Here is a 13986-nt window from a genome sequence, read left to right as displayed (position 1 = left end):
AAAAAAAAAAAAAAAAAAAAAAAAAAAAAAAAAACGAACTAAAAAACTTTTTAAAAAACCACAAAAAACTAAACATACACAGTGTCATTAATATAATAATGTATGTGTCATCAATGAATTTTCTAGTTGTGATATTATATTCCTCCTCAAAGGCAGTGAAGTGGCAGAGTGGTTAGCATGCCAGGCAAAATGCTTAGCAGCATTTCATCCATGTTTACGTTCTGAGTTCAAATTCCACCATGGTCAACTTTGCCTTTCATCCTTTTGTTGAGCCCTGGGGGTTGATTTAATCGACTTAGTCCCCACCCAGCTACTGAAATTGTTGATGTAATCAACTTAACCCCCTCCCCCAAAATTACTGACCTTGTGCCAAAATTTGAAAAAGTGACAAGATGGCAGAATTGTTAGCAAGCCAGGCAAAATGCTTACCAGCAATTTGTTTGTCTTAATGTTCTTGGTTCAGATGTCGCTGGAGTTGACTTTGCCCTTCATCTTTTCAAAAAAGTATCAGTTGAGCACTGGGGATTGATTTAATCGACTTAGTCCCCCACCTACCTACTGAAGTTGCTGACCTTGTGTCAAAATTTGAAACCAATATTATATTTTTCCTCACAACATGACTGATTTGGGGTGAAAAGGAAGAATAATTATCTTTCATTTAGGTATGTTTATATCTTTAATTATGTACACATACACACACCCTTCTTGAACCCCCCACCCCAAATACTCTTATTTTCAACACAAATGGCAAACATGGGTCCTGTCATTTTACTGTTATCCACTGCCAATAAAAGAAGGATATTAAGACATAATCCAGAATGTGAATACTTTCATTAAGGAATAATTCTGTTTTAACAAATATGTTCATTCTACAATGCATACCAGCCATTTCAATTAATTCATGTGGCCTAAATTATTTCATTAAATCTTTCGATATCCCAGCTGAAACTGCCTCTGGCTCTGTAGTACAAATGTCTGGTTTTCGTAAGCTTTGAATTAAAATCTTCCACCAAACCTTTGTCACAATTTATGTTCATAACACTAGCTTAATGATAAGTAAGTTATTTTACTAAATTCTTTGTTATATTTAAAATTAATTGAAAGAAACACTGATCATCTCAACATAAATACAGTAATGAAAGGTTTAAACTGCTGGTGATGCATTTGACAATATTCTAACTGATTCAGTGACTTTTCATTTATATTATCAGCATTGATCATTTATTAATTTACGCTTGATACTGAATAATTAAAGTATATAATGAACAGAAATGTTTGTGTATATAATTTCTTTCATTAACGTTTACATTTTGATAATAAAAGTATTAACATTTTGGTTACATCTTTGATATACTTCCACTGAAAGTTAATGACTTTTTGCTAGTTGTACCCAGCTTTTAAACTATCTATCCTTCCGTCCATCCATCCTTTTCCTATCTATCTACATCACATAACTGTGGTGGAGTTGTCTACAGCAGACATGCTGGCATTTCCAATGTGTTTTTTGGCTTCAATTGGTACGTACCACAGGAGATTTCAATTTTACTACCATAACTAATGATAAAGGAACAGCAACAACAATGGCAGACACTGACAATAATTACAAATATTCATGCATGCATGCATAAATAAACAGTAAATCAAGATCAATGTTAAGTAAAACAAGGACATAGGTTCAGATAACAGAAAGAGCCAACAGTTAAAGCACTGAATTGCTGACCATGAAACACTGTTTTTGATGGTCAGGACATGTAGCAAGAATGGAATAGTCATGGTTGGAAGAGTCAAGGTTCCTACACAAAGTCTTATTCAGCAAGCTCACTTGAAGGAAAAGACTATGGGGTTGCACTTTTCGAAGAAACAAGGACCAACTCAAAACAATACTGAAAGCCACTGGACTTGAGCCTAAATTGTTTGAAACACAAGCCTGAGACCATATGAAGTAGTGGTCTTCCATCACCACTGAAACCAAAAACCTCAAAGTCACCCAAAGAAAAAACAAAGAAATTAAATGAAGGTACAGAAAGGCCTGACAAAATCAACCTTGTCCTCCACCAATATTACTGTGCAGTCAATGCCATCAACTCTTCTATGCAAGAACTGGTCTACATAATCATCAACATCATCACCTTAAAGGAAGCATATAGCAAAGAAGACTAAATTCTCGGATACAAGATAGACACAACGACATTCATAGTATTGGGTTGTCCGGAAAGTTTGTGCCGATTTATAGTAGCTTACCTTTCGACTTATTTGCCATGAAACCACCTCAATTCTGGGAAGTGGGTATTTTCAAGTTAAAGGAAAGATAGACGCATTATACAACAAAATGGTTCGTATTTGGTTGATTAAAAATGTAATGGCAAGTATTTATTGACCTTTTTCTTTCCTTTAAAAATCGGCACGAACTTTGCGGCACGAACCCAATACAAAACTCACTGATGTAGTTCATACAGAGAGAAAACAAGATAGATAGACAGAGACAGTGTCTTTGCATTATTATATATAATTTTACATTTGCATGCTAAAAAGGGTTAGAAATTTGTGAATATGAATGGTTTTCTGTAAATGTATGTATGTATGTATGCTTTCAGGCACGTGTTCTTGTGTGTATATATGTCTGTGTGTCAAGGTGAATGTACTGTGGTATGTGTGTGTGTGTGTGTGTGTGTGTGTGTGTGTGTGTGTGTGTACGTATGTGTGGTAGTTAAATACATTTAAACCTAAGCTATGCTTTAAAACATAAATCAGAAAGAATTTTAAAAAGAAACTCCAAGTGTAAAAGTTACAACTAGTTACAGAAAAAAGATGGCAGTTGACAAGCAATTTCAAATTGCCAATGTTTCTTTTTGCTGAATTGTAATCTAAAACATAGATATCTCAAGAAACACACACACACAAAGTGGGTGGGTAGGGTTCTTATTTTTAATTCCACATCATCTGTTTTAGTACATGTAGTACTGTACTATATTTCTTAAAAGTGACAGGGTCTGATTTGAAGGAGTTTGGGTAGTACTTTTGGCCAGTTGAGCAAATATATAAAAACTTCTTTTATTGTAATTCCAACAGTTAAGCCTAGTGCAAGTATATATGTAAATGTTTGGGCGTATTTGTGTGTATGTATATGTGTGTGTGTGTGTGTGTGTGTGTGTGTGTGTGTGTGTGTGTGTGTGTGTATATATGTATAATCAGGGACATGCCGCCTAGGTATGAAATAGATCGAAAACAACATTTTCCTTTTATAGCAAAATATGTATCTAATTCAATAAAACTATGAAGGTTACTCTGATTACTATGCATAAAATGAAAATTTTTTTTTTTGTAGATTAGGTAGGCATAATTTGCACCTGCCTTTCTATCTCAGTATTTAAGCTATGCATAGTACCTTTGTAGTACATGTACTGCGTACATTTCTACAATATTTCCTTTACATTCTGTAAAAACAGAAGTAAATCTGCTTACAACTCAGTCATGCGGCTGTGTTTTGCTTACTTTTTGTGTGTTTTACTACATAAATGTCACCAACTGCCTACCCAAAGTAATTACTGATGGCATGTACCTGATATGTGTGTATGTGTAAAGGGGAGGGGGTGGAATTATTTCAAATATTCAGATGAATATTTTGGCATGAGCTAGACTTTCCAAAATATTGTCTAAAAGTTTCTCCAAATTTGCTAAACACCATGACAGTCAATATTTAACACCCTCTTCTTTTTCATTCTTTCTTTGCTCTCCTTTTGTAAATAAACAAATAAAACAGACAATTCTTTCAAAGGATTTTCATAACTGCTTTTTTTGTTTTTGTTTTACTAAACCTCTCTTCTTTTGCACTACCACACACAAATACGCACCTCAGGAAAAAAAGATAATATGCTCCATGTCACAGGAAATAATTTGAGAGTTATAATGACAGCATTTCATTTACTGTCAACTCTCTGCCTTAGTTGAAGTAAACAACCTCTACTCAACTACATTACTGTCCAGGGAGCAAGAATTCAAGTCTATGTATAAACCACTTCCCATTCTTGGGAAAGGAAAGAAGAAAGATAAAAAAAATTCTTGTGACAAATAATAGCAGGTTTTATAATGTCAAAATGAAAACTGGCAGAAATTATTGCATTGCTATTTATTATGCAAGAACTCAAAAGATTAAGCTACAGGTTTCCAACTTACATGACAATTAGTTCGGTTCTGTTTTAATTATTTGTTTATCAAATGTACAGCTGATTATGATTTAAGAAAAATTGAATTTTGACTGATTAAAATATATATATATTCAATGATGTAAAGTAAACTAACAGGTGGGTGTTTTTAGCAAATATACTTTTAGCCTAACTGTGAGGAGAAGAAACTGGTTAAAATGTGTCCAAAGAAGAAACAAAAAGATGACCAAGCATGTTTCAGAGTTATTTTTAGCAGTTCATGGCAGATTGGCTACTCTTTTCTCTGACAACAGATAACAGGAACTTATTGCAATTCATTGTATAAACAAATTTGGACAAAGGCAAGTTGTTCTAATTTACATAATAGTAGTGCAAGTGCTGTCAACATTTAATTAATAAAAGGACTACTTCATTTATCCGAACATTGCCAATACTTGCCCTGTTGTTATACAGATTAGGGGCATGTGTATACTATAAATAGTTTCAAGCTATAACTATCTCTCTCTCTTTCTCTCTGTGATCACAGAATCAAGAAATTGAACTCTGATAAACCAGTGTTAAATGAGGAAGCAGGACAGGTCAATCTCATATTTCTGGACACAAATAATAACATGCTTTAACAACACTATCTCCTTATCACAGTATGCTAAAGAATGTACTTTGACCTTTATAAATTCATATTTACAAATATGTTTTATTTTTCACTTTGCTGTGGCCATTTTGGTGCACTGATTTCAAGTGTTCTAAGTGATCCTACGGAACCCAGTATTTGTTTCAGTGATAATTACTATAGCAATCTCTATTTGTTGAATTGTTAAGACACAAGACACAAAATAAACAGCATGTTTTCCATTTACCAAATTCCACAGGTCAAATCAAGGTATAGGTGAAGATATTACACACACACATGTACATGAGGTCTGTATGTGTTATAACAATGGGGAAATCTAACAGAAGTCAAGTTAACATTTGCATGCAAATGATTAGAAAAAAGAAAATGCAAAAACAAAGTATATTTTAGTTTTATTATAACAGAAAGGTGATAAAAGACATTTTACAGTGCAAAACTGGAGAAAAGTAAATCTATCCAATATATTGGTTTATCATTTCACATGTCCATGGTTATGGATAGTTGAAGCAGAAATATTGAATAAATTTTTCTTTCTCTTTTATTATACACACCCACACATCTATATGAATTAAAGTTTTAGTAAGGCAATAAAGGCAAGTCATTTCTACCCTCAAAGAAATGCTTGCACTTGATATACAGATAAATAGTACATAGGAATTGCATTGTTGCACGCAGTGTTAAGTATAGATGCACAAGCAGTATAGTGGGGACATAGTCAGGATAACACAGAAGGTAGATCTGAAGCACATACATAGGAGTAGTAAGAATACGTGCAAAATAAACTCCCTTTAAATGCTTTGAAGGCATTCTAGAAGTAGTTGATAGCTTTTGTTATTTAGATGACCTAATTAACAGTGGAAATATGAGCACTGAAGCATAGTGGTCAGAGTAAGAAAAAGGTGAAGTTCAAAGGGTTATTAACTCTACTGACAACAAAAGGCTTCTCTTTCAGAGTGAAAGATAGATTGTATGATGCTTCAGTTTGAGGTGTGGTGCTTTGTGGTAGCAAGACTGAAGTTTTGAATCCAAAGGGTGTCTGAAGAATAGACAGAAATGAACTATGACCTGCTGGATGTATAATGTAAGTGTACATGAATGAATATAAATGAGTTGAGGAAGAAAAAAACTGGTTACAAGAGAAATCAAATGTAGTAAGAGAAGCGATTGCACTGGTGGGGTACCTGATGTGTAAGGAGGATAACAGCTGTATCAAATGTTGTATGCTCAGTGAATTATACCCATGGAAGACAGTGATCTAGGAAGAAATAGGATAAAGTGTTGATGGCTGGACTCAAGGATCTGTACTTCATGAACATGACAAAATACCAAAATGATGATAAGCAACATATGTTGCTTTAGATCTTCCCATTCATGGATGCAAAACAAAACATTAAATCGTACCATACCACTGGTGTAATGTGAGATATTGCTGAATCTGTCCAATGTAATTATTCTGCACTACCAATTATCTGTATCACTCTCACATTACAATGTCTATATAATGAGAGGTTTATTGGTATCTCTGAGAAAACCACCATCATCCCTTGGCAATGCTAGTCATCACTCCCCTTTCTTCTAGGATATAACTTGCTCTCTTACCATTGCCATCTCTATAACTATCCATTTCTTATTCTCTCTCTCTCTTACTAACAAACATCAACTTGATACTGCTAGCCATCACTCTCCCATCACAATGACACCATCCAATCATTGTTTCTTTCATCACACTCTCACCTCTTTCACTTCGTCACCCAGTTCTTTCCTGTCATTGTTCTCTCTCTTCTGATAATGTTGCTTTGAATGAACAGACAAGACAGAGCAGAGAGAATTATTTGCTGAGTGAGGTGTACGGCAACCTCACTAGTACTGGTGTCATGCAAGAAAAGCAATCAGTACATTCTGTAAAGCGGTTTGGTATTAGGAAGGGCATCCAGCAAAAGAAATTACGCCAAAAATGGAACATATGACCAAGACATAGCCCTCAGCAGCTGCTAGACTCACCCAACCCACGATGATTGGTTTCTTTACACAAACACACACTAAAATGATTATATGGGAAGTGAAATATAAGATCTTAGTATCCATACAAAGAACTTGTTTTAGAAAGTTAGAACAATCATAAGATGAAGAATCAGTTGTTTAATTTAGTAGCATTTACTTCTTTTATAATTTAGTATGCAGTTGGAGATGGCACTAGATGTGTGTATGTGTGTGAGACAAAGAGAGAGGTCATTTTAAAAAGTGGAGGGGGGGGGGGTAAAAGTAATTTCGTAATAGTGAAATCTAGATATTAGCAGACAAATTAGCTGGTAAGAATATACCATAGGAAAACAATTTGCAGATGATAAGTGTTTGAATGAAGGATTGTATGCAATGTTTGCTGCAGGATTTAATTACAATACAAAGAAATGAGAAAGAGTGATGAGTAGCAGAGATATGTATCCAGCAGATAGATTGAGGTCAGTGAGTTGTAATTAGTAAGTTCTGATGAAAAGATTGTTAGTGTAGCATTCAAAACCAAAGAGAGGAAACAAGAACAATATGCCATGGACTGAAGAATTTTTGGAATGTTGGAGCTTCTTAATCAACTGAATGGTCTTCTTTTGAGTGATAGTTTAAAAATTACACTAGACATGATATGAGACAGACTTCTATAGAGATAATATTAAGAAAAGTTATAAGAGAAATTACTTAAAGGAAGTATGAGTATTTATTAAATAGGAGAAAAGGTAACAGACTGAACTTTTGCAAGTCTCCTCAGACTTTTAGCATGTCTTTTACCTTGTAAGGGCAACAACTGTTTAGATTTCCTTTGTACTGTCATGGCAATGTTAAAGATATGAATCATCCAGGTGTTGCAGGAGATAGTAATGTAATAAGTAAATAAGTATAATGAAAGTGGATTATTGACATTATAAGTTATCATGTTAAGCAGATGTATCATGAAATAGTTTTTCTTGGAAAACAAAAAATGCTTGCAATTGTGTATAATTGAAGGGTACTGAAGTTTTAAACTCTATCAGTGGAAGAAGTGAATATTTTATCTATGATTGTTAATATTACCACTGGTTATGATACTGAATGGAAGTAAACAATTGAAGAGTACATTGCATGAAAATAAATTGAAGATTCATTAAGAGTATCATGTATATACTATCTTAGTAATTTCCATTAAGATTTCATATTAACTGAACATGGTTAGAAAATACAATGGTAAGAATAACAAAAAAGAAAAGAAGTCATGAAAGTTTTATAGAAGCCTATGGTTGTTAGAACTGAATAACATTTAATAACTAGTTATTAAAACTTAGCACTTTAAACAAACACTGAAAACTTATTTTAATTAACTATTAATAAAAGATAGTTCAGATTTGAATCATCTGACTCAAACCTGAAACATCCTTTATTGCTTGATAAAGTTAGTGCCCCACCATACAGTCCAAAACATGGTTTCTGTTATCTCCTCATCAGAGGCATTGGGTGCATATTTAACAGGTCAAATATACTGAACCACTTCAATATATGAGTGAACATTTGCAAAACAAAGCTAGTAAGGTATTAACAAACTATTCACAACTACAGTAAATATGATTATTTTTGCTAAAATAAAAAAAAATACTCACAGTTTAGCACTGGAATTAAACGTTCCCCTGTAAAAATTATGAATTAAGTAATCATCTAAAAAAAACTGATTCTAATCTATGGAATTAGGACAGAACATTGTGTCCAAAAGAAATCTAAAAATGGAATATATAACAAATAATACTGATTTCTTTTGAAAGCATACAGGCTACAGTACAATTGATTAAACTTGTATAACAAGCAGATGACTGAAAATGAAAGAAAGTATCTGAGTTAAAGTAAAGAAGTATAAATGTACTTGTTATTGTAGCTTAGATCCAAGTCAGCCCTAAGTGTGCAAATTCTATGGTTAAAGGAATTCAAACAATGACCATCCCATCTAATTTTTAGGAATTGAGTACCACAGACTAACTTGTCCAATGAGTCCATTATTAAGATGGAAGAGTGTGGTTTGGAGAAAATTTGGTGACTATTTCTAGTAAAATGAAGACTATGCAAGGCCTCCCTAAGCAATTTATTTAATACTTTACTGTTTTTAGTTTTCTGATGTAGGCTTAAGACCAGAAAATTGGCGGGAGGTGAAACGGTGGAAAGAGATGAGCTGATTACATCCCCCCACCCCATTCACATTATTTGATTGGCACTTTATTTTATCATAATAGAAATTGTTGCTAACATTGGCTCAAAGCCAGAAATTTGGAGACAGGGATCCAGTTAATTATATCAACACCAGTACCTTCCTGCAATTTATTTTATAGATCCATTATTTTCTCTTCTTTTTACAGTCAAATTCTCTTTCTAAAAATAATTAGAAAATTGTATTCACCTGCAAATAATTGCAACCAATTGATTAATAACAAAATCTGAATTTGAAGAGACCTTCAAATGACATCAGCATAGAAAAAATATGATTGTAATAATATTGGTATGATAATTATAAAACATGGAGCTGTATGTTTAGGCTTTATACTTTTAATGTATAATTTACATTATGAGTTGACTAACTCAGCATCATAGTGGTTTGCTAGTCAAAGAATTAAAAGTTCTTAAATGCAAATAGGTACCACGTTGAAGTATAGTGCACCACTAAATCTGTAGAAACTAAAATTGCTGATAGATTCTTGTCCTGAGGGAGATATGTATTTCAATCACTTAAACTGTTTGGAAATTAGGATAAAATCAAATATATGACCCTCTTAATGGAATTGTTTATAAGCAGTTGGTGAAAGATTTTTATCAATTATACTCTAAATTAATTATTTTTGTAGTGTAATATTGTTGTTTTTTTTTTCTTTAGCACCAGTTATTAATAAACTAAATAAAGAATTTATATCAAAAATATATAATGTATACAATAACCATCAAGAATGAAAATAAAAAAAACTATACTCCAAAATTAAAAATAAGGCAAGGGTTAGGGTTAGGGTTAGGATATATAGTGGATAAAATCTAATTGCAAGGTGAAATGATTTCTGTTGATAAAGTGGATTTATTTTGAGTTAAATAGTTGTTTGATCATCTAAACATGAAGAGAAGGATAGCATGTTTTATAACAAATTAGATCAAATTTTAAGATTCCCCATTCAAACTGTTCAAACTTGCAATTAAATCTAGTTTTCTTTTTTCTACTTTTTAAGACACTAATCCAACTGGAAATGGATATACTTAAAGGTAACATATGTAAACTCTTTATTATTATTTTCAATACAAATTGGATAGTAAATAGAGTATTTACTTTCTCTCTGCCTTTTGATGCCAACCCACCTGACACCATGCCCTGGTTGTATGATACAAGCGTCAGGTTTTAAAGTAATGTAAAAACCTTTCAGCAAAATTTCATGTTAATTTATGTTTCAAATTTTAGCTTAATACTGGCAAAGTTATTTTACTAAATTCATTATTTCCAAATTAAATTAAAGGCAGTGTATTTCAACAGAAATATAGTAACAAACTGATTAAGTACTTTTATTAGACAAGTTTACAGTACTTTGTAATTTAAATTCTGATACATTTATGTTACTTATTTGATTAATCCAGTGGAATTAATTTGGTTATGCAAAGTACTGAAAGAGAGCGTTGTGATATATAAAATCTCCAAGTTATGGGCTCATGCATAACATGCCACCAATAAAATTCATTTGTATACCTCTTTCTAAAATATAGAAGGATTCATGTTCAGAAAATGTACAACTATTTGTCCGGTTCTATACCATTTATATTAATACTGTTGCAGCTGTTCTTTTTTCAGGAGAAATAATTACAAAAAAATTTTCTCAACCTATTTATGAACCATTTAGCTGAAAAATAACAACAGCTGTTGTCAGTCAGTTGAACCTAATCTAGCAGGGTATGTTCTGTCCCATGACATAACACAAAGACTAAAGCATTCAATACATGAGCATTTGGTCAATAATCTTATGTAACAATGACACAACTGTAAATATAATTGAAGTCATTCAAGATATTAGTAACACTATTGTAAATGCACGAGTTTTCTATTATTGACGTGTAGACAGATTGTAACATTTTGTCTTTTTATACAATATAACTGTGCAGAGAAAAGAAGGATCAACTGGACTAGTTTTTAATTTATATATTACTATGTTAATAGCATTTTATTTCACTGCTACAATGTATTAATCCAAGTAGCTATGAAGTAATGTTATATAAGTAAATCTACTGAGCTAATTCACTCAAGTTCTTAGTAATAGTGAAGGTTCCAAAGAGAGTACTTAGTCACTGATGAAATCCCAACAGAGGATTAAAACTAGTCCAGTTCATCCCTCTTTTTCCATTTATGACAATATTGTATAAAAAGACAAGATATTCTCTCTATTAATAATGGCTAAAATGTACAGATATATTTTTCAGAACATATAACATTAGAATATAGTGTGGGAACTTTCCATCCTATAAGCATTTTCCAGAGAATGTTTTGGGTGGAGTATGTTTTGGGAGTAAAGGTAAAAATTGTAACTTCACAAGTCACAGACAATTGTGAAGATGGTGCTTAAATCTGGATTTAATAGTTATAGAATATGGAGGGATAATTTGTTTCTCAAAAATGATGAAAGGCAATGGGATTTAAATTCATAAGAAATACCACAAGGCATTTTGTTGAAAGAGCTAATGCCAGTTTGCTGATCTGTGTTTCAAATTAAGGAACAAAGCCAGCAATTTTAAAGGACAGGTTTAGACATTACCATTGATATCAGTAATGCACATAATATTCCTTGGTAAATCTGGCAAATATTCCTAAGAAGTCAGGGTAACTGAGATTTATAAAGTATCATAACACCAGAAATAATGAAATGCTTGTGATAGGTGTAAGGTGACAGTCTCTAAGACATTTTACTTGTATAATAATTTATGGAAAGATTTATGAAAATCCAAAATTTTATTTATTTGGATTTATGAAAATCCAAAACTTAGTTTACCTTCTCCTTGCTATCTACCAACATCAAATTCTTTAAAATCCAACAACAAAAGATTTATGAAAATATAGAAAAAAAAAATAGAGTAAATAATAAATAGTAGCTGATCATGTACCACAAACCCATTTTTTTGTAATATGCAACTGAAATGATGAGAAAATATTGAAAAATGGTGAAAAGAACATCAACAGCAGCAGGATTTGAAATCTGAATGCAGAGAAAGGAAGTTAAATACCATTAGCATTTAACTCAATGCATGGGAAATTCTGTAGCAGTAGTAATGTTGCTAACATAGGCACAAGGCCTCAAATCTAAAGACGGGGGTTAGTCAATTAAATTGACTTAATACTTAACTGACACTTTGACTTTGTGAAGGCACATGGCTTAGTGGTTAGAGTGTTGAGATTACAATCATGAGGCAGTGATTTCGATTCCTGGACTGGGCTGTGTGTTGTGTTCTTGAGCAAGATACTTTATTTCAGGTTGCTCCAGTTCACTCAGCTGTAGAAGCAAGTTGCGAAGTCACTGGTGCCAAGCTGTATCAACCTTGCCTTTCCCTTGGATAACATTGGTGACATGGAGAGGGGAGGCTGGTATGCATGGGCGACTGCTGGTCTTCCATAAATAGCCTTGCCTGGACTTGTACCTTGGAGGGGAACTTTCTAGGTGCATTCCCATTATCATTTACAACCGAAGGGGGTCTTTACCCTTTCTTTGCTTTGACTTTATAACTCAAAACATAAAGAGCCAGAACAAATACCACATGGCCTTGTGTCTAATGCTCTGATGATGCTGACAATCCATCCACCTTACTAATGGTTTTGATAGTACTGACTAACCCATTCTACACTGCTTTGTACCAGCAATTTTAAGGGGAATAGGCCAGTCAATACCACTGACCCCACTACTTGACTGGTACTTTATTTTATCAACCCTCGAGGGATGAACAGCAAAGTTAACTTTCGTGATTATTTGCACAAGGCATTTTGTTTACTGCTCTAACAATTCTGCTAGCTTGTAGAACTATTAGATCAGCAATTTTGAGGGGGAGGGGTTAGTCAATACCATTTGATCCCAGTACTTAATAATAATAATAATTAGTTATCAAATGCACTTACCCTGAATTATGCGTTTATCAAGTATATAGAACTTGATGACAAAAACTTGAAAACAAAACAAAAAAAAATGAAAAACGAAAAAAAAAAAAACCCAAACCAAAAACCCTCATTGATAGAAAAGAGAACTGTATTCAAAAGTTTAAAGTAACGTTTCTTACCTTCAATAAGTTTCCCAATTTTAAAATCTTAAGTACAGAATAGAAATTAGATAAATCACCTGTTAACTTGTGTTACGTTGTTAAGTTCTCAAAATTAAAAAAAAAAGGAAAACAAAACTAAAAGAAAGTTTTTTGCTTAACACTGATGTTTCTAAATGAGTATGTTGGAATATTACAAGAAAGGAGAAAAGTAATTAGGTATTTCTTTATGTCATACAACTAGTCTAATTATGAAGCAGATTATATATTAAGATCATGAACAAATTTAAAACCAAGTTCAATATTGATAATAAAAAGAAAATTTAAACATTGTTTCAAAAATTCCTAGATTTTCTTTCTTTTTCAATTAAGACCAGTATGATATAAAACTAATACATCAAGTAATTAAAGACTGGGATATGTATATCAAAAAACAACAAAAATATAATGATGATAATAATAATAATATTTGAATAACAAAAATACCACAAAAAAAAAAATCCAATACACTGATGTTCTTATTTAAAAGGAATACATTTTTCAAAAAATAACTAATTTGGTTTAAACTTGATTTAAAGGATTTTAAGATTTTTTATGTTTTTCTCAGCTAATTGTTTGTTTATTTATTTAGTCATTATGGAGACAATTCAGAACACCTGCTTTAATATTGTAATTAAATCTTTAATATGACAGAAGAATTTCTTCAGTGTTAAAATATAATCCCCCACATTTTTCATTATGTTTCTCATTTAATTAATTTTTTTTTGGCCAGGATTTTCTTAAATTTGCATCTATACCAAGAATTGTATTTAGTTCATGCCTTGAAGCCTGTGCTTAATGTAACTACAATTCTTATCACAATCACATTTCTGACAATAATTAAAACTGAAAAAAATATAAAGAGACGGACCCCCCCCCCCC

General features: G+C 32.4%; 1 protein-coding gene across 14 annotated transcripts in view; it reads right to left on the bottom strand.

The window, feature by feature from the left end:
* The window catches only part of LOC106872289 (polypeptide N-acetylgalactosaminyltransferase 1), a 527244-nt gene that overhangs the window by 124037 nt on the left and 389221 nt on the right, over window positions 1-13986 (bottom strand). For 11 of the 14 annotated variants that reach the window (XM_014919219.2, XM_052969062.1, XM_052969078.1 and 8 more), the window contains one exon: window positions 13087-13113. The exons of 2 other annotated variants lie outside the window; for them this stretch is intronic. In XM_014919219.2, the coding sequence (XP_014774705.1) occupies window positions 13087-13113 (27 nt within the window). Of the gene's footprint in view, window positions 1-8417; window positions 8445-13086; window positions 13114-13986 lie in introns of all 14 variants that reach the window. One more of the 14 variants, XM_014919225.2, reaches the window with a different exon arrangement.

Source organism: Octopus bimaculoides, chromosome 1 (genome assembly GCF_001194135.2).
Source record: "Octopus bimaculoides isolate UCB-OBI-ISO-001 chromosome 1, ASM119413v2, whole genome shotgun sequence".
NCBI classification, from domain to species: Eukaryota; Metazoa; Mollusca; class Cephalopoda; order Octopoda; family Octopodidae; genus Octopus; species Octopus bimaculoides.
Note: the sequence above shows the minus strand (reverse complement) of the source record. Positions and strands in the feature narration are given on the sequence as shown.